This window comes from Trachurus trachurus, assembly GCF_905171665.1.
Source record: "Trachurus trachurus genome assembly, chromosome: 7".
In the NCBI taxonomy this organism is placed as follows: domain Eukaryota; kingdom Metazoa; phylum Chordata; class Actinopteri; order Carangiformes; family Carangidae; genus Trachurus; species Trachurus trachurus.
The window spans coordinates 14,943,793-14,963,740 of NC_139901.1; the positions used below are offsets into that span (position 1 = coordinate 14,943,793).

The 19,948-nt window shown below is 42.6% G+C and overlaps 1 protein-coding gene across 4 annotated transcripts in view; it reads left to right on the forward strand.

Annotated features, from left to right (window-relative positions):
- The window catches only part of sema3b (sema domain, immunoglobulin domain (Ig), short basic domain, secreted, (semaphorin) 3B), a 47,827-nt gene extending 28,693 nt beyond the window's left edge, over positions 1-19,134 (forward strand). For 2 of the 4 annotated variants that reach the window (XM_083976157.1, XM_083976156.1), the window contains exons 2-18: positions 578-959; positions 7,573-7,730; positions 7,817-7,879; positions 9,558-9,677; positions 9,802-9,895; positions 10,029-10,148; positions 10,819-10,961; positions 11,060-11,174; positions 11,837-11,906; positions 12,071-12,215; positions 13,057-13,276; positions 13,352-13,443; positions 13,546-13,587; positions 13,700-13,857; positions 14,083-14,138; positions 15,081-15,220; positions 15,311-19,134. In XM_083976157.1, coding sequence (XP_083832283.1) covers positions 752-959; positions 7,573-7,730; positions 7,817-7,879; positions 9,558-9,677; positions 9,802-9,895; positions 10,029-10,148; positions 10,819-10,961; positions 11,060-11,174; positions 11,837-11,906; positions 12,071-12,215; positions 13,057-13,276; positions 13,352-13,443; positions 13,546-13,587; positions 13,700-13,857; positions 14,083-14,138; positions 15,081-15,220; positions 15,311-15,808 — 2,442 coding nt within the window. In that variant the 5' untranslated portion in view covers positions 578-751 and the 3' untranslated portion in view covers positions 15,809-19,134. Of the gene's footprint in view, positions 1-11; positions 116-577; positions 960-7,572; positions 7,731-7,816; positions 7,880-9,557; positions 9,678-9,801; positions 9,896-10,028; positions 10,149-10,818; positions 10,962-11,059; positions 11,175-11,836; positions 11,907-12,070; positions 12,216-13,056; positions 13,277-13,351; positions 13,444-13,545; positions 13,588-13,699; positions 13,858-14,082; positions 14,139-15,080; positions 15,221-15,310 lie in introns of those variants that run through there. The other 2 variants (XM_083976158.1, XM_083976159.1) reach the window with 2 other exon arrangements.
- The last annotated feature ends 814 nt before the right edge of the window (positions 19,135-19,948 follow it).

The following is a 19,948-nucleotide window of genomic DNA, read 5'->3' on the forward strand; positions in this document are numbered from 1 at the left end:
GGAGAAACAGACTGAAAGTGAAAAGAAAGAGAAGCTCCTCACTGAGGGAGGTGTCGGACTGTTTCCACTCAAAGACTTTATTGTTCTGCTGGGTCCAAAGTCCCGACACACAGAGGTGTGTACGCGCGTGTGTGTGTGTGTGTGTGTTTCTTTACAACACACTGCTCTCATACATGAAGGCTTATAAACACTGACCTCATTGCTGCTGCTGCTGCTGCTGCTGCTGCTGCTGCTGCTGCTGCTGCTGCTGCTGAGGCAACACACACACACACTATAAAGAACAACAGTGTGAAACGTGAACAACTTGTCGATCTGCTGCAGTGTGAATGTGATTATACAATCAGTCTGTTCACATCCACTGTCTTTTTCTATGGTGTGTACGTGTGTGTGTGTGTGTGTGTGTGTGTGTGTGTGTACTCTGAGTGTTGATGTAATTTGAGGAGATTATACTTTAGAGCTGTTGCCACATTGGAGGCAGTAACAGCCTGGCTCTAAATATACCTCAGACCTGTGTGTGTGTGTGTGTGTGTGTGTGTGTACTTTTAGGGTCCATTTTTAAAACTGTCTGTGTTTCCAGGTGTGTGTTCCTGTGTGGATCCAGCAGCCGAGCTCTGATCGCTTAGACTCATTAACACCAGTTCGAAGCAGAATCAAACCAGTCCAGGGGCGAGTGGACCGACTGGGCTGAACCGGACCAGAAGGAGCAGCGGCGATTCTCTCTCTAAATCCTCTACACAGTTTCTGTTTCAACATGATGACCATGATGATGATGATGGCGGCCATGATGGTCACCTGCAGCTCTCTGCTCCTGCTGGGTCTAGCCGCCGCCCACGCCTCCTCCAGCACCATGACCCGCACCTCGTCTTCATCTTCCTCCTCCTCCTCCTCCTCCTCCTCCTCCTCTTCCTCCTCTTCCTCCTCCTCCTCCTCATCACCACGCATGAAGCTCTCGTACAAAGGTAAGATCCAAAGTGTGCATGCACGCACGCACGCACGCACGCGCACGCACACATGCACACTTTCTCTGCTTCATGTGATTTCGTTATGTCCTTTTTTACAGTGAACAGTCTTGAACAGTAGCCAGGCGTAATTTGTGGTAGCTGTGATTCACAGCCACAAACAGATGCTGTCACACACACACACACACACACACACACACACACACACATGGATGTGTTCCATCACTGAAACTCACCAAGGACACGAGCAAGTGAAGGCGTCTGCCCAGCTGAGATTGGTTCTTCTGTAATACAGCTGAAGGTCGGGGTGTGTGTGAAGGGAGGATTGTTGGGAGGGGGTAGGGAAGAGCAGAATATTTTAGTTTGTTGACACATGAAGGACGAAAAGATGAGCTGATACATCTCTGAAATAGGATTTTATTTATCCAGCAGGTCTGAACAACAGCGGCTGACTGTTAACCAGAATTCAGTTGTAGCGTACAGTTGGCTAATGGGGGTCATTTACAGTTCACAATCAATTAACATCTTTCATAACAATTAACAATTGGAACAACCCTGGATGCCAGGCTTCAGGTCCCAGGAAGCTGGTTTAAGTCATTAACAACTAACTATCCCAGTGTATCAGCTGGTCTGTTTGCTGTTAGCAATGTTAGCACTCACATAACATTCAATGAAAGATTATCTTTTTTTTTTTAATACTTTATTGCAAGGTTTCTCACCTTCACAAACATAATCATAATCATTTCATTTTCTTAATTGTACCTTGCATTTTTCTTTTTTCTTTTTTCAAGTATATATTCCAAAGTAAATAACAAACAATAAAATAAACAAACAATAAGATCAACAAACATATATGCAAACTGATGCTTCCCAAATGTGAATCTCAAAAATAGAAAACAAACAAACAAGCAAACAAAAAAGATAAAGATAAATAAGTAAGTTAATAATAACTAACATCAACTAATGAGAAAATAAACAGTGGTGCATGTGTACGTGTTCATGTGTCTGTGTGTGTATGTATGCATGTGAACATCAGTGTTGGGGTGGGGACCATTTAGTTCATCTCCTTAATTTGATTGAATATTTCCACTGTTTTTGTCAGCCTTTCTTTACTGTATAACTTATTCCAAATATGTATTTGTTCCCTATTTATAAAAGTTAATCTTTCCATCTCTAGACATTGTTCCGTTGTTGCTACCCATGCTCTTAATTTGGGTGTATTTGATTGTTTCCATGCTTTGGTCACCTGCTTCATGGCAGTTACTCTTAATATATTGAAAAAATAAATGTCCTTTGCTCTTATCTTTCCTTTTAAAAAAATACCTAACCAATGATGTACCTGCAAAGGCTCTTTAAGCTCAAAAATATACTTCAGGCTTTCCTTAACTCCTTCCCAGTATGGTGTTAATACTGGGCATGTAAAAAACATATGCATATAATTCGCCTCCTGTTCTCCACATCTTCGCCAACATCCATTATCTAATCCGGGGAAGCATTTCTTGAGATTTGCAGGTGTGATAAAGAATCTCATACTCACTTTCCATGAAAACTCCCTCCAGTATTTGGATTGTGAGATTCTGAAATTTTCACCTAATGTTCTTCTCCACTCTTCTGTTGTTATGTTAATTTTTAAATCCTTTTCCCACTTCTCTTTTATGTTACTCTCTACCTCGTTATACTTTTGCAAAATCTTATACATTTTTGACAAATTTCCTTTATTTGTACTCCTATTTTGCGTCATATATTTAATCAATTCATGCTCTGATGTCCCCTCATTTAGAAATCTACTCACATAGCTTCTGACCTGCAGGTACTTAAAGAAGTGTTTCGATTCTAATTCATATTTGCTAGATATAATATCATATGAATTTATTGTGTAGTTTGTAATTAACTGTGAATATTTTATCAGTCCCTTTTTAGCCCAACCTTCCAAAATTTTATCAGTTCTATTAGGGATAAAGTCTGGGTCCTCTGCCATTTCTCTAACTAATACACATTCATTATCCATTTTTAAGGTTTTACAAACCCGTTTCCAATTAGCCAATGTGTTGTCAATGCAGTAATTCTGCCCTGTATAATTTTTCCATTGCGTTCTTCCAATAAAGGGCAATGACCCAATAGATACTCTTGCCATTTCTTTTTCTATATTAATCCATTTGGTTTCTGTTTCCCTTTCTGTCCATTTCATTATTGTGAGGAGTTGTGTAGCCAGGAAATAACCCTGTAAATTTGGGAGCCCTAACCCACCTTCCTCTTTTGGTTGGCATAGAGTCTTAAATTTAATTCTCTGCTTTTTGTTGTTCCAGATAAAATTTGAGATAATTCTGTTACAGTTTTTAAAGTATTTCTCTGGTACTACAATAGGTAGTGTTTGAAACAGAAATAAAAATTGCGGCAGAACCATCATTTTAATCGTTTCTACTCTGTTAAGGAAACTATGTGGCATTAATCCCCATCTACTCAAATCTTGCCTTATCTTAGTTATCAACGCACAGTGGTTGTTCTCATACAATTCCTCTAAGTGTTTACTAATATTAATCCCTAAGTATTTGACCTTCTTATTCTCCCATTTAAAGCTATAACGCTCTTTCAGTGCCTGGCTAGGTTGTCTCCCTATTATTAAGGATTCACATTTACTCCTATTTAGTGTGTACCCAGAGACTTTACCATATTCAGCAATTGTTTTCATTAATTCATGTATTGATTCCTCTGGGGATGTCAAGTATACAATAATATCATCGGCATAAAGTGCCAGCTTGTGCGTTTCTTTTCCAATCTGTATTCCTTTTATCTCAGTATTCTGTCTCACTGCGGCTGCTAATATTTCGATATACATAGCAAAGATAAGGGGGGAGAGAGGATCTCCCTGCCTAGTACCTCTTTGTATTCGAATTCTTCTTGACAAAGTGCCATTAGTTTTAATTCTTGAGGTTGGGTTACTATATATTGCTTGTATCCATGAACAAAATTTATTATCTACCCCCAAACTATCTAACATCTCAAACATAAAGGGCCAGCTCACTAAATCAAAAGCCTTTTGAGCATCTAATGTTAATAATACCACATCAATATTTTTATTTTGAGCATAATCGATTAAGTTAATTGTTCTCCTAATATTATCTGCCAAATATCTTCCAGGAATGAATCCACATTGATCTGCATTAATAACATCAGTAATTATCGTCTTTAATCTTTTTGCTAATAATGCTGATATTATTTTATGGTCAGTGTTTAGCAATGATATAGGCCGATATGATGAGCATTTTGTAGCGTCCTTCCCCTCTTTTGGAATTAATGTTAAAATTGAAGATTGCCATGTTTGAGCCCATTTTCCTGTTTCTAACGCATAATTATATGCTTTCTTAAGTAAAGGCGCTATTTGTATTTTAAATTTTTTATAAAATTCATTTGTGAATCCATCATCACCTGGTGATTTTCCTCTTTTCAATCCTTGTATTTGTTGATGAATTTCTTCTATAGTGATTGCTTTAGTCAGATCCCTATTTTTTTCCTGGGGTACCTTTGATAACTGAAGCTCCTTTAAAAAATTTTTAATCTGAGTATTATCGGTTTTACATTCATCTTTGTACAGGGTTTCGTAATATTTGGCAAATTCCTCTGCTATTTCTTCTTTATCTGTTATTATTTCACCTTGTTCTACTTTTAATTTTGTAATATAAGCTTTTTTTATTTGACTTTTAAGTTTATAGGCCAGGATCTTCATAGAGTTTGGTCCTCCATCGTAAGTTTCCTGTTGTGTGAATCTCATTAATCTATCAATCTCAAATATCCGCAGATTATCTAAATCAGTCCGTTTTTCCTTTAATTTCTTCCAGTCCTCATCACTTTTTGTCTCCCTGTGTCTATCCTCTAATTGTTTTATTTGTTCTGAAAGTCGTTTTTGCTGTGCTTCTCTATTTCTTTTTTTTGCTGATGCGTATGCAATGATATGTCCCCTTATAACTGCTTTAGCTCCTTCCCATAATATAATTGGGTCTATTTCTTCAGTGTCATTTATTTGTACGTATTCAGTTATTATATTTTGCATTCTTTCTACAAAACTTCTGTCTTGCAGCAGAGAGTTGTTTAATCTCCAAATTGATGTTCTTTTTGTATTTTTTAGTTTAACTGTAAGTGAGACTGCAGCATGATCTGCTATATTTATGGAGCTAATTGTACAGTTTTGAACCAGTGATACATCTTTTTTAAACATAAAAAAGTAGTCTAGTCTGTTGTAAACTGAATGTCTCCCTGAATAAAACGTAAATTCTTTCCTGTACGGATGGAGTGTTCTCCATATGTCCACTAGGCCTATCTCTATACACGTTTTCCTTAGCATACTTGCCTTTTTCTCTGCTCTATGTTTATTAGCATTAGATGTATCTAATTTTGGGTTTAATACCAGATTGAAATCCCCCCCTATTATAACAGTCCCCTTACATTTTGTAGTCATTAACTCTATTAATTCTAGCATGAAATCTGGTCCTATGTCTGGTGGGTAATAAACATTAAGAAATGATATTTCCATGCTGTCTATTTTTCCAACTGTTAACACAAATCTCCCCTCTTTGTCTTTAATACAGCTTTCTTTCTCAAAACCTATTTTGGACTTAATAATTGTCGCCACTCCTCTACTGGCAGGAGTATATGTGCTATAGTATATCTGACTATTAAATTCTTTCTTTAACTTTTCATGTTCCTGTCTCCTCAAGTGTGTTTCTTGCAGGAATATTACATCTGCTTTATCTCTCTCCATCTGGAGTAAAATCTTCTTCCTTTTTGCTGCATTGTTCAGTCCATTAGCATTCAATGATATTATCTTCAAATCACTCATTTGACAGGTGACAAAAGCATGGGTCTATCTGGCCCCTCCCCCTTGTTGGTAAACATGTGATTATCAGTGATGGAGTCGTGAAAAGAAGAAAAAAAATAAAAAAATAAAGAGAAAAAAACCCAAAAACAAATCAAAACATAGTCTCTAAAAGTGTCAGTTCCGGAAAATAAATTTATTTCAACCATGTGTCCCTTCATGATTGTATTGGCGTACTTCTAGTCGCCTCTAAAGTTTGTACCCACTGAGTTTACAATTTACTTGTGTCAGCAGCCAACTGATCCTCTTACCCCACTGTCTATGGTCTTTTCATCCTATAACCTACACACAGCAATAGTATGAAGCAAGAAACAAAGAAAAACAAGTAAAACAATTCTCCAAAAGCTCCAAATCCCCCCTCCCTCCCCCCCGTCCCTCTTCCCCCTCTTAGCTCTTTACATTTCCTTATATCCAAGGGCCCGTTTACCAAGATGTAATTTCTCTCCATTTGCATATTTGACCATTTTTACTTAATTTCTTTGTCTTAACAGTATTCAACTCCTTACTTCTATGCAAAAGTGTTCAAGTTTATACTTAAATAAAGAGAAAAAAAAAACAAACAAACATATATATACAGTATATACCAAAACGGAGAGATTGCGACAAAAAGATTAAGATTAAATGAAAGATTATCTTCATGTTAAATATTAACATTACATGCTACAAGTTAGCATGTCTCTAAACTTGCTAATTTTGTCCATGTTTGTTTACAGTATATATTAATTAAAATAGAACTTAAGTATTTTTAATTCAATTTGTATACATTTCATGTATATTTAAATTGTACTAATTAGTTAGTTATAAATCAGTTTGTTCCACAATAATAGGCTCATATCATGTGTGTTGAGCATTGTGTGTTACGGCGTAACACATTAGATGGAGCTGGTTATAAAGGCAGTGATCGCTCACAGTGGGTGGAGACTCGTGTGTGTGCGTGAGTTGCCTGTTTGTTGTGAGAGTAACTCGTGAACACACTGAGAAGAGACAACACACATTTGGATTCATTTAGATGTCTTGCAGTTTAATTTGTTGAATGTCTAATACTCTTCTTCTGTGGGTTTAATTGTGGCCTGGGTGGAAGTGAACTCAACATGAATGTATCAGCTGATGAAAATAAAACAAGGAGGAGGCCTGAGGTCTCTGATGTCATGCAGGAAGCTGGGCGGCGTCAGACCCTAAATTAAAGTCATAAATTCAAATAAGAACAATGGAAGACTAATAAAGTCCTGGTCCTGTGTGTCTCTGGGTTTAAGGGGGTGTGGGGGTGGGGGTTGATTTTCCTGGACTGTTCCCCCACAATAGTTTGGAAACTGCAACAATGCTCAGTTTTTCCATTGAAACCATTCCATTACTGTCCCAGAAATTTGTCCGGACCGTGCCTGGCCTTAGGACTTACAGTCGACATCTAAACACTAAAATTAAACAATTATCTTCTCGATCAGCCCCATGACTCGTTACTGCCCCGACGAGCTGATCTGGATCTTCTGACCTCAGGTGGTTTTGGTGTTGACATCCGGGTCACGTGGTCCCTCGTTGTTCAGTCTGTTAAAGCCTCTCGACCAGGCGACGTGGGCATAACAAGATCAAACCATTTGTCACTTACACAGGAGGATGTTCATTTGTACAACATGGAGACAAAGACTCTGTGTTCGAGACATTGCTGTACGTTCATCTACAGACAGAGAACACACGTTGTCCACCAGCTGTGTGTCCTCTGTCTCACTGTCCTCCTGTGTCTTTCAGAGCTGCAGCAGTTCCACGGTGTCCGGCGCTTCGAGCTGGAACGTTCCTGCTGCTTCAGTGCTCTGCTGCTGGATGAGGAAAGAGGACGTCTCTTCGTCGGGGCCAAGAACTTCCTGCTGTCACTCTCACTGGACAACATCGCCAAGCAGGAGCACAAGGTTGGTCAGAAGATCCATCAATCAACCATCAGGATTTGTGGAGTAAACTGCATAGTGGCACCTGTCATGAGTTCATGTTGTTGCAGATCTATTGGCCGGCGCCCGTCGACTGGAGGGAGGAGTGTAACTGGGCGGGAAAAGACATCACGGTGAGTCTCTTCATCACTTCTCACATCCTCACCCCCCTGATGACTGATCAGACAGGTAGAGACAGACAGACGCTGAACACATAGTTAAATGGAAGGACTGAGGAGGAAATTGTACAATGGCACCTTTTTCTCCACTGGGATCATGGGAGTCGTCATGAGACAGAAGCTCCGCCCTCGCACACTGACATCATGTAAGTCGGGTGGAGCCGGTCCTGGACCTGTGGTGAGACAGTGTCTTCAATGTCCCACAAGGTCACACCTACAACACACACAGAAACACTAACACACTGCACTGACCATGAGCCTGTATAGACCACCCAAGGTTACATCACAAACTATTAGCTAACTTTATATATCTGTGTGTGTGTGTGTGTGTGTAAAACAAACCCTTCATCAATGTGATTACAGCTGTAGCAGACAACGAGCTCTATTCATACAGAACTCCAGGCTCCAGTTTCACCTGACCAGGAGTCTGTCTGAGTGCCTGTGTGTGTGCCTGTGTGTGTGTGTGTGTGTGTGTGTGTGTGTGTGTGTGTGTGTGTGTGTGTGTGTGTGTGTGTGTGTGTGTGTGTGTGTGTGTGTGTGTGTGTGGTTGCGTTGCTGCTCTTTTCGTTGTTAAACACTCCTTCTTCTTCTTCTTCAGTCCGAGAACTGAGCCGAGTCGCCGACCTCAGATCATTGACCTCAATTATACACCACTGTGCTTCTCAGAGTGTTTTATTTACTCTATAGGAACCAAAGGGTTCTCATGTTCTTACAGTCTCTCAGATCTTCATCATCAGACGGATTAATGTCTGTTTAGCCTGGTAAATTCAAGAAACAGCAGATTCTAACAAATAGGACAGAGGACAGACAGAGGACAGGGGACAGAGGCAGATGCAGGACGGGACAGCGAATGCAGCAGGTTAATCATCTACTACAGAGTGAAGAGATGTTCACAACAGAACAATAGAGCTTCACTGTTTCTACTAATGAGCCAGTGGGTCAAAGGTCAGCCAGTGAACCCTTCAACACACACACACACACACACACACACATTCACCCTCTCTCTCCTTCCTTTTCCTTCTCTTTTGTTACATCAAAGACTTGACTTGGTCAAACCACTGACTCCCTCACACAAAAACACAGACTGGAAATTGGCAGTGTGAGTTTCAGAGGGGAATGTGGTATGTGTGTGTGTGTGTGTGTGTGTGTGTGTGTGTGTGTGTGTGTGTGTGTGTGTGTGTGTGTGTGTGTGTGTGTGTGTGTGTGTGTGTGTGTGTGTGTGTGTGTGTGTGTGTGTGTGTGTGTGTGTGTGTGTGTGTGTGTGTGTGTGTGTGTGTGTGTGTGTTCCCTCCTCTGTCGTGGGAAACAGGGGTCCCCTGTGTTTGTTAACGGCTTAATCAGCTCAGATTGGTTGAACACCTTCACATATGCGCTAGGCTAGCGCACACACACACACACACTGAAACCTCATACACCAACATCTCCAGCTCTAACACGTTTCAAAGGCTCAAAGACCTGCCTTTGTTCTAATGCACTGAGGGGACCGTGTGTGTGTGTGTCAGTGTTTTCCTTGGTGAATATAATGCAGGACATGTGAAAAGAATGTTTCCATGCAGGAATGTTTTCCCTGTGTGCATTATGGCGAAACTTACCTTGTTGTGTGTGTGTGTGTGTCTTTGTGTACATGTGCCAGTCTGACTGTGTGAACTACGTGAAGATCGTTCACCACTACAATCGCACTCACTTGTACGCCTGTGGGACTGGAGCCTTCCACCCGACCTGTGCCTTCGTGGAGGTGGGAAACAGGATGGAGGTGAGGAACACATCCCCTATCCCTATAGTCACTGAACACATCAAATCCAACTCCCTGACCTTACATCTCAACTCAAACATGGTTTTGAGGTTCTGCGTGGTCTCACTCCCTCTCCGTCCACCAGGACCACGTGTTCCGGATCGACCCGTCCAAGGTGGAGGACGGGAAGGGGAAGAGTCCGTATGATCCTCGTCACAACGCTGCCTCTGTGCTTGTCGGTAACTGACCTTTAACCTCTAATCAGGTTCTGTCAAATCAAAGCTGGGTCAGACTGGATCAGCATCAGATCAGGAGTCAGCATCCAAGTGTTCAAGACTAATTGATGAACTATTGATCAATTTTGTCTCCTAGGTGACGAACTGTATGCGGGCGTGGCCACAGACCTGATGGGCCGTGACTTCACCATCTTCAGAAGTCTGGGCAGACGCCCCTCGATCCGGACCGAGCAGCACGACTCACGTTGGCTCAATGGTGAGTAGGGCTGGGACGATATGCTATTCTCTCGATTCGATTTTTCTATGATTTTTTGGATGCCGATTTGATTTAAATTGCGATTCTACGATATTGCCGATTTTCTCGATTTTTAGTCTGCATTTTTAACACCAGTGAAACAGTTGAATGATTATGAATGTCTACAGACTATTCCAGGAACCATATTTCCCCATAAAATACACATCATGTAAGTAAGTCAGTTTTTAAGATTTATTCAGCAGCAATATATATGTTTACTCTCTTTTCAAAAGCCTGGACTGCATAAAAGAGGCAAAAATAAAAGAGTATAGAAAAAACAGGCTTCTGAAACCTTTCTGACAAAATGAGATATAGAGGTAAACTGCTACATTTTAACATTTATCTGCACACAAATACTGTAGGAGCCTATAAATTAACATACTCCATTATAAAGTGAACTTAAACCCTTTTCAAAATCGGGACTCTCTGTATGTAAAAAAGGCGAACAAATGCACATTGCACAATAAAAAAAAAGATTTTTGAAAAAAAAAACCATTTTAAAATTCGTCAAAAAATATCGCGATACTTATGTGAATCGATTTTTTCTCCCACCCCTAATGGTGAGTGTGTGTGAGAGAGTTTGTGTGTGTGAATGTGTGTGTATAACCCTTGTTCTTCTTTGTTTTATCAGAGCCAAAGTTTGTTGGTTCCTTCTGGGTTCCTGAGAGCGAGAACCCTGACGACGATAAGATCTTCTTCTTCTTCCGAGAGACGGCAGTGGAGGGTCAGGGTCTGGGGAAGTCCACATACTCTCGCATCGGGCAGCTCTGCAGGGTGAGATGGCTACAATGTCCACTTCACTGTTTTAAAGTTCTTAGAGTAGTTAAGAGTCCTGATCGTATGTAACATGTAACATTTGTGTCTTGACCCAGAATGACATGGGTGGCCAGCGCAGTCTGGTCAACAAGTGGACCACGTTTCTCAAGACCCGCCTCATCTGCTCGGTGCCGGGAGCTGATGGCAGTGACACCTACTTTGATGAGCTGCGTAAGTTCACCATGCCGGAAGGACACACTGAATCAAGGGCTGGGACATAAGGGTTAGGGTTAGCAGGCAAAAAAAAAAAAAAACTGAATCTGATCTTTGAACTATAGATATTAAACAAATGTTAAATGTGTGTCATATCAAACGTGTGTGTGTTACTGTAGCATGACTAGTTAAGCAGTGACCATGCTAAGCAAACTCAGTATGTCTCACATCTGAAGAAACTCTCCACATGTATATCTCTGATTGATCTCTGATGGTCAGTGAGCTGGTCTGTGACCCAAAGGCCAAAGGTGAACAATGTGTTGAAACAAGTCAAGACTCAGAATCCACCTGAGGACACATCTGTCCATCACAGTTGCGTTCTGACCTGTGTTTATGCAGAGACGTGTTGCTGTGAGCAGCTGAAATAATAAAAACAATTACGTTCTTTATTAATAATAATGATAAGTTGATGCTGTTTGGAGCTGTTAAACTGAAACAAACCAACAGAAGTAAAAACCTGTGACTGAGTCTAAATCAGGAGGAAGCTGCAGTGATTTAGGTCTGAAGGTCACAACCTTTAGAAACAGTTGGACATGTCCACAGGCTGTTTGTCTTTGTCTCGACCTTTTGACCTGACCTGAGTGGGTGTGTGTGTGTGGTGTGTGTGTGTGTGTCTGCAGGCGATGTGTTCCTGCTGCAGACGAGGGACAGAAAGAATCCTCTGGTGTACACCATCTTCTCCACGTCCAGGTCAGAGTCCACACATTTTGTCTCTGTGTGTGTGTGTGTGTGTGTGTGTGTGTGTGTGTGTGTGTGTGTGTGTGTGTGTGTGTGTGTGTGTGTGTGTGTGTGTGTGTGTGTGTGTGTGTGTGTGTGTGTTGTTATCTCTAACCTGTCTCTCCATGTGCCAGCAGCAGTGTATTTAAAGGCTCGGCAGTGTGTCTCTACTCTATGAATGACATCCGGAGGGCCTTCCTGGGGCCCTTTGCTCACAAAGAGGGGCCCAACTACCAGTGGGTCCCATTCCAGGGAAAGGTCCCGTACCCACGCCCGGGAATGGTACGTTAACCACATCACGTGTAGAAGAACATGGCTAACAATTACACTGTAATAATCACGTGTGCAAGAGTGACTTTGCCCATTCAGATTTTGCATCAACTAATAGAATCAAGTTTATAACTTTATTTTACAATGATGATGAACAACTGTGAACCACCTTTAACTTGTGTGCATAGCAATGCATCCATGATAATAGTGATAATAATCGGTAATAATCAATCCTATGATGATGACAGCTTTTTGTGATGGTCCTGTTATTATTTTTCTAGTGGTACAGTCAATCTGTTTGTTTCTCTGTGAGGCAGTGTGTTAGCTCTACATCTCACTGCTCTGACTGAACGAATGATAGCCCTCTATGTGATGAGGCCACACGTACAGTATTCAGTGTCTGTGGTTGATATCAGACTGGACTCCTCAGCGTGCGGTGCTGAGCTCAGCAGGTTTGTTCTGCAGAGCTTCAGCTGTTCCAACCACAGAACAACAACAGTCTCCTTTGTGTTACTGTGCTTCTGTGTTTGGCCGATAGTGAACTGGCTCTCACACATCATCACCTCACACATCATAAAACCACCAGAACTTATCAGAGCAAGAGAAAGTGCGACTGTGTTACTTTATTATCATTAATCACATATTGTAACAAGCTAACCCAAACTTTAGAGACAGGGAGTAAAAACACAGTGTTTCAGTCAATCATAATAATAATAGTAATAATTCGAACCATCTTTGTGGTGAACAAACAGAGGAATCTGTCTCTGATATGGAACAGCAGCCATCAGCTGTTAGCTGCTGTTGTGAAGATCTTTGATCAATAGTTTTTTATAGTTTTGTTTCCCTCCCTCAGTGTCCCAGTAAGACGTTCGGCAGCTTTGAGTCTACAAAGGGTTTCCCAGATGATGTGATCCAGTTCGCCCGTCACCACCCTCTTATGTACAACCCAGTGTACCCGATGAGCCGGCGGCCTGTCTTCGTCAGGACAAACGTGGACTACAGCTTCACCCAGATCGCTGTGGACAGAGTGAACGCCGCCGATGGACAGTACGACGTCATGTTTATAGGAACAGGTGAGTGTCCAACTGTTCCCTGCTCATTTAAACACAATAACAGTGAAACATACTGAAAGGCATCTGTTGTCTCAGACAAAGGGACAGTGCTGAAGGTGATCAACGTCCCCAAGGAGAGCTGGAATAACATGGAAGAGCTTCTGCTGGAGGAGCTGGAGGTCTTCAAAGTAAGATTAGAGAGACATCAGCAGCTCTCACAGATTTGCTCACTTGTCTTTGATAATAACACTGTTTGGAAACTAACACACTATATGTCCTCTGTCTCTCAGGATGCGTCATCCATCATCAACATGCAGATATCCTCAAAACGGGTAAGAACCTGGTTCCTGAACTCTTTCGGCAGCTAACGTGAAAATGTAATGAGGACACAATTACAGTCTGATTGGGACACAGTCTGAAACTTGTCCTTCTGTGTCTTTGTAGCAGCAGCTCTACGTCGGCTCAGCCACCGGCCTCGCTCAGGTTCCCCTGCATCGCTGCAGTGTGTACGGAAGGGCGTGCGCTGAGTGCTGTCTGGCCAGAGACCCGTACTGTGCCTGGGATGGGACATCGTGCACTCGCTACCTGCCCAACACCAAGAGGTGACTGATAGAGACTGTGACTGAGAAAGTGACAGTGGTGAAAATGTTAGTGAAAGTGACAGTGACAGAGACAGTGACAGTAAAAGTGACAATGACAGTGACAACAATAGTGAGAGTGATGGTGATAGTGACAGTAATAGTGGCTGACACATTAACGTTCATCAGCACATCACAAAACAATGAAACTACGAAAACACAAATCCTAATGGTTTAACAATGTTTCAGACGTTTCCGTCGCCAGGACGTGAGGAACGGAGACCCCAACACTCTCTGCTCTGGAGGTGAGATTCACTGTGTTTATAAAATGTGTTGCTATTACAGCAACAGGTATAACTTAACTGGTTGTTATACATTCTTCATTGTTACATCTTCCAACAGTTACAGGCATTTGAGTCAAATCTCTCACATGGAAAGTTAATCTGTCAAACACAGCCAACATGTCAGTCAACCAGTTACATCAATCAAGTAATCACATCCAAGACATCAATCACACCATCATCACATTATGGTGCATCAGTAAATCTCCACCTGTTGGATCTGTCTATTTACAGGACTTTGTGTTGAACAAAGACAAAGTCTCACAGAGACTCTTGGTCTGTGATGTCTCACTGTCCCACGTCCCCCTGCCATGACCTCCGGTGACCTCTGTCCTGCTCGACCACAATAGCAGCTTCTGTGTGCTTTTGTTCTGCAGCAGTGAATCAGGCTTAGCCCAAGACATGATATCCTGTGATGTCAGTGGCTGATCCAGAGTCTGTTCTCTGTCAGAGAAGCTGTGATCGTGTCACTCACTGTGAGCTCAGCTGCTGCGTCACAATAAAAGTCTCTGATAAGACACATGACCGACGGCTCAAACACAAAACACAGACACACACAGATTCTTATCATGATGTCAGTAATCACTGATCGTTGTTTTATTCTGATTCATGTAGAGAACTGATGTGGTTACATATTTTATGTATGACAATACATTTACAATACATTTACTCACGAGACTGGAGTGAGCTAGTTTAAAGATAAAGGGACGTGTATGTGGTGAACTGTCACACGTTGCCCTCTGTCCTCCCTCTATCCTCCCTCTGTCCTTTCTTTATTCTTCTTGTCTCCCTCCCTCTTTTTTCCTCTTTCCTGTCTCTTCTTGTCTCTCCTCGTTTTTCCATCCTGTTCCTGAGAGCCCACTCTGAGTTTCAGCCTCTTGTCTTTTCCTCTGCTGCCCTCTGCAGACCACCATAAGCACCGCGTGGCAGAGAGGAAGCTGTATGGAGTGGAGAGCAGCAGCACATTCTTGGAGTGCATCCCCAAGTCCCTCCAGGCCAGAGTCACCTGGACCTTCCAGAAACAGCCACAGAACCCGCGCGAGGAGGTGAGAGGCTGAGGAGACGTGACCTCGAGTGACAGTCTTCACTTCCTTATCATGAAAGCGTAATACTTGAATCTCTCCGCTGTTCTCCAGGTGCGTCTGGACGACCGCGTCCTGCAGACCGACAGAGGCCTTCTGATTCGCCGAGTCCTGAAGAGAGACGTCGGTGTCTACGAGTGCCACGCCATGGAGCACGGCTTCACCCAGACCTTACTCAGCATCACCTTGGAGGTTGTACCATCAACGTCCTCCTCTGTCTCAAACCTTCCCTCTGACGCCCCCGCGCACCCCCGTAGTGGACCCCCGATGACCAATCAGAAGCTTTGGTACCGGGACTTCATGCAGCTGGTGGACCACCCCAACCTGAACACCGTCGACCAGATCTGTGAGCAGGTGTGGGCGCGCAAGAACGCGGCCGCCGACCAAGACAAGCAGTTTCCCGCCCCAGGGAAGGACGTCCCTCCTTCGGGCCCGGCTGTCCGCCCGGCCAACAAGAAGTGGAAACATCTCCAGGAGATTAGGAAGGGGAGGAACCGCCGGACCCACGACGGGAAACCGAACCCGCGGGCTCCTCGCAGTGCGGGGGAGTAACGACATGGAAGAGGATGGAGGGAGGAAAGAACTGATCAGAGAGAGAGAAAGAGACTGAGACCAAGGACTCCTGGAGGTGTCTACACACACATACACACACGCGCACACACACACACACACACACACACACACACACACACACACACACACACACACACACACACACACACACACACACACACACACACACACACACACACACACACATATATAGAGGCACACAAACACACACACACACACACATACACATACACACACAGGCACCTCCTCTATTGTGTATATTTACCTATGGATGCCCCCACTATATGGTACCCCCCCCCCTGCATGTGCTGCCTTACTGCACGATCCCTTTACACTGGTCACTAGAATAGTTGAGTGTTGATGCAGGTGTGGGAGTGGGAGTGACCCCCACCCCCTCGCCTCATTCACTTGTCACTCACTTGACTGTACAGGGAGCAGCCGACGCCTCCTCACATGACGTCACATGATGTTAGCATGTAGCAGCAGGTGTGAACAGACTGTGGGTGTGAACGAGTGCAGCGGCGTGAACTGGAACACTGATGGTCTCTAACTGGAAACGCTTCACTATTTATATGCAACTACAGAAGCACATACACCGGCATGCTCTCACAAACACACACATAAACACACATAAACACACACACACACACACACACACACACACACACACACACACACACACATGAATCATTAATTTCCTGTGCTGCACATGTTCCATTCATCTCACGTCACATGGTTGGTGTGTGTCACTTGATGCAGTCGTGAGGGGGCGGAGCCTGATGCACAGTGAGTCTGATGTGATCGTTTTATTTCACTGGTTCGAACCACTAGAGACTGAGACTCTACTGTCGCTCTAATGTCACTGCTGACGAAGAGGAGCAGGAGGACGAAGGTCATCGTTGCTGAAGCAGGAAGTTTGTTTTCACATGTGGAGACATAAGATTTGACCTCGGGGGGGCGGAGCCTCCTAGTTTATTGCGTATGGTCTAGACCGAGCATGTTAGCTTCTGACATTAGGTAAAGTTTGATAATGTGCTCGCTGGTCATGTGATTCCATACGACACACAGTCAATGTTGTTAAAGCAGAAGTAAGCGGAATGTTTGTGTTAATATACGTCTTAAATAGTTATATCTTCCGACAGCAATCACTTATATAGAGTGTTTGGTCTGAAACACGGGTCTGTCAGTCACTCTGCTCTGCTGTAAACCGAGGAGAAAACTTTCCTTGTATCCTACAACCTTTATCCAATGAGGAGAGAGAACGGCATAAAGGGGCGGTCCTCTCTGTGTGTGCAGCCAAGGGATGCGCGTGTGCATGAGGTGACGTAGGGACGAGGGCGGGGACTGCTAACTCCATCGGCTGACAAGAAGTTAGCCAAAACGACCGGATCGCTTACTTCTGCTTTAATGAGGTCAGAGGTCAGATACAAACTGCCTCCATGTCTGAACTCAAACTCTTTGGAGAGCCTGCGATGACACGTTGATGCACAGCTGGTTCGTCTGTGATCCACTGACAGATGTTTACAGATGTTGAAGATGCCAGTAGTGGAAGTCCACATGAGACCTGGATGACATCTGGACAGATGTTAATTAGCTCTGAACACGTCTGATCATTAGAACTGAAGGTGAATTAACAGCATGATCAAAGTAATTGATTATTGGTTTGATTTGACTCAGTTCAAAGTTTTACATCAACATTCAAGACAAATCAAGAACATGGTGGTTTGAGTGGGAGGCAGAATAATAACAATAATAATAATAATAACAGTAAAGATGATGATGATGATGATGATGAAAGGATGAGGAGAAAGAGTTCGGTACAGTTTATATATTAGCATGATATTTATGAGTTTCCTTTGTGCTTCTTCTTGTTCCTTCTCTTTTACACTGTTGTTGCATAATGTTGTTTGTGATAAATACAGATGTTATGCAGATGATATGCAGATGTTATGACACGACGACTCAATCAACACAACTATGTACAGAAAACTGTTCATCTACCCACAATGCATTTTATGGATAGCAAAAAACCCCTTTGATCTGACCTCACTCTCTGATGTGGTCATATGTCGTGTAACATCGTTACTGTCACTGACTTTGCTGCTTAACGACGTCGTCTCTTCCTAACGACCATTCTTCCTTCTCTCTCTCTCTGTGTAAAGAAGTGTGTGTTGGTCTGTGTTTACATGTGTGTGTAGTCTGCCCCCTAGTGTCTGTCATGTGTAGGGCTCAGATGAAGAGCCTGCTGTGGTACCATATGTTATTATATCATAGTCAGAAAGAAAGAAACTGGCCTGTTAAATGAAACACGACTTTATGTTTTACAGTCGTTTTGATTTTTATGGTGGAAAATAAGAAGGATCTCATTTGTGCTGCTGCCAGAAAATTTCTCAAAGGCTTTAAAAAGATCCCAGATTTTTATTGTCATGTTCTTCTACATTTGTCTTTGGTGAATTCACAGAGAACTGAGTCCAGAAACCAGACCGGATCAGAATGAGGCAGCAGCACAAATTGGGTCTGTGAGTGGGTTAGTCATTGTTGTTATTTATATTCCTTCTTCATAGAGATGTAATGAACTCTTTAAACTGATCAGGTGTTTCTGTCAAAGGGGCACTCTGCACTCTGATGCCACGTTCAGGGTCAGAGAAAAAAAATTAATCAAGAGATTAATTGTGGGACATATTGTTGGTCTGTGCATGCGCCACTTAAACCACATGACCACTGATTGGCTGAGTGGAGCTTCTTCTTTAATGAGACATGACTGACACCGTGATGTCAGACGTGACGAGTCTCCTTTTTCAGACGCTGTCTGTGCTTTTTTCAAACTGCATGACCAATGTAGACTGGTTATTGATTGACCAATGTTAGAGGCGGAGGCGTCAGACGGTGGCGAGAGAGAGACAGAAAGCACAATGTTGAATATTATTATTATTCCTGTGTATTTATGTGCAAAGATAAGCTGATGTGTTGTGGTGGATTTTATTTTTCTTACATCTGTGTTCATGTTCTGATGAAAAAAACTCATCCTCAACTCTTTTGTACTTTATGGCCAATGGGGAAACTCTTCCTGACAGTGTCCAATCAGAGTCTTTGTTGTTCGCACAGCCCTCCAATCAGCACCTGATGTATCCCATGCCATGTGACGCACCCCTATGTGTGTGTGTGTGTGTGTGTGTGTGTGTGTGTATGTGCGCATGTGTGTGTGTATGTGTTTGGGGGAAAGCAGAGCTCTGTATACCCGGCACAGGTACAGGTATGTGTTGTGTGGAGCAGCTGCTGTGATGCGTTCACTGTCTTTCTCTCTGTGAAATGTCGAGTCAGATTGTTTTTGATTAACACAATAAAAATATTCAGTTACTTAAAGATAAATCATTGTGTTGTTACTCTGAATATAATAATGATGAGGAGGAGGAGTCATATTCTGAGTCATGACATCTTTTACAGGATTCATTCTAGACAAGTGTTTTTCAACCCCATGTGGGGTCGCCTGGAATTCAAATGAGGTCACCTGCAATGTCTATTTGAAAAAAAAAATTACTTTCTAAAATTATGATTAAAAACACCACACACAGTCTTAAACAACTGTATTCTATACATTCACTTTCTCGAATATAAATCAAGTTCAAATAAAATGCAGCATATAAAATATCTGAGCTGGCGCATCTTGATTGACGGCGATCCCACAATCGCAGGACTGCATGTGATTGCGCGGCCTCCAGAAATTTGTGATGTCAAAATGGGTTATGAACCAAAAACGATTGGAAACCACTGGTCTAGACGGTTTAATTTTCTAGTTTTATGTCATGTGTGTTTTGACCACACGGGGGCAGCATTGCCTCAATACTGGCTCCTACTTTACAGTTCAGAGTTGTCAGAGGACAGTCCCTTGTTCCAATGACTGGAACTCCCCCCTCTCTCTCATTTGCAATAATCTACAATAATCTGACCAGGTGAACAGACGCTGCAGCTCAGTGACTGGAGGATGTTCACAAAAACACGTCTGAAGTAACTACTCATACTTCCTGTCTCACACAGATGTTGTTATTCTTTAATAGTGATTAATTATTAAGTTCAAGCACATCCCTTCCTGTCAGGTAACACATCATTTCCTGTTCAGGA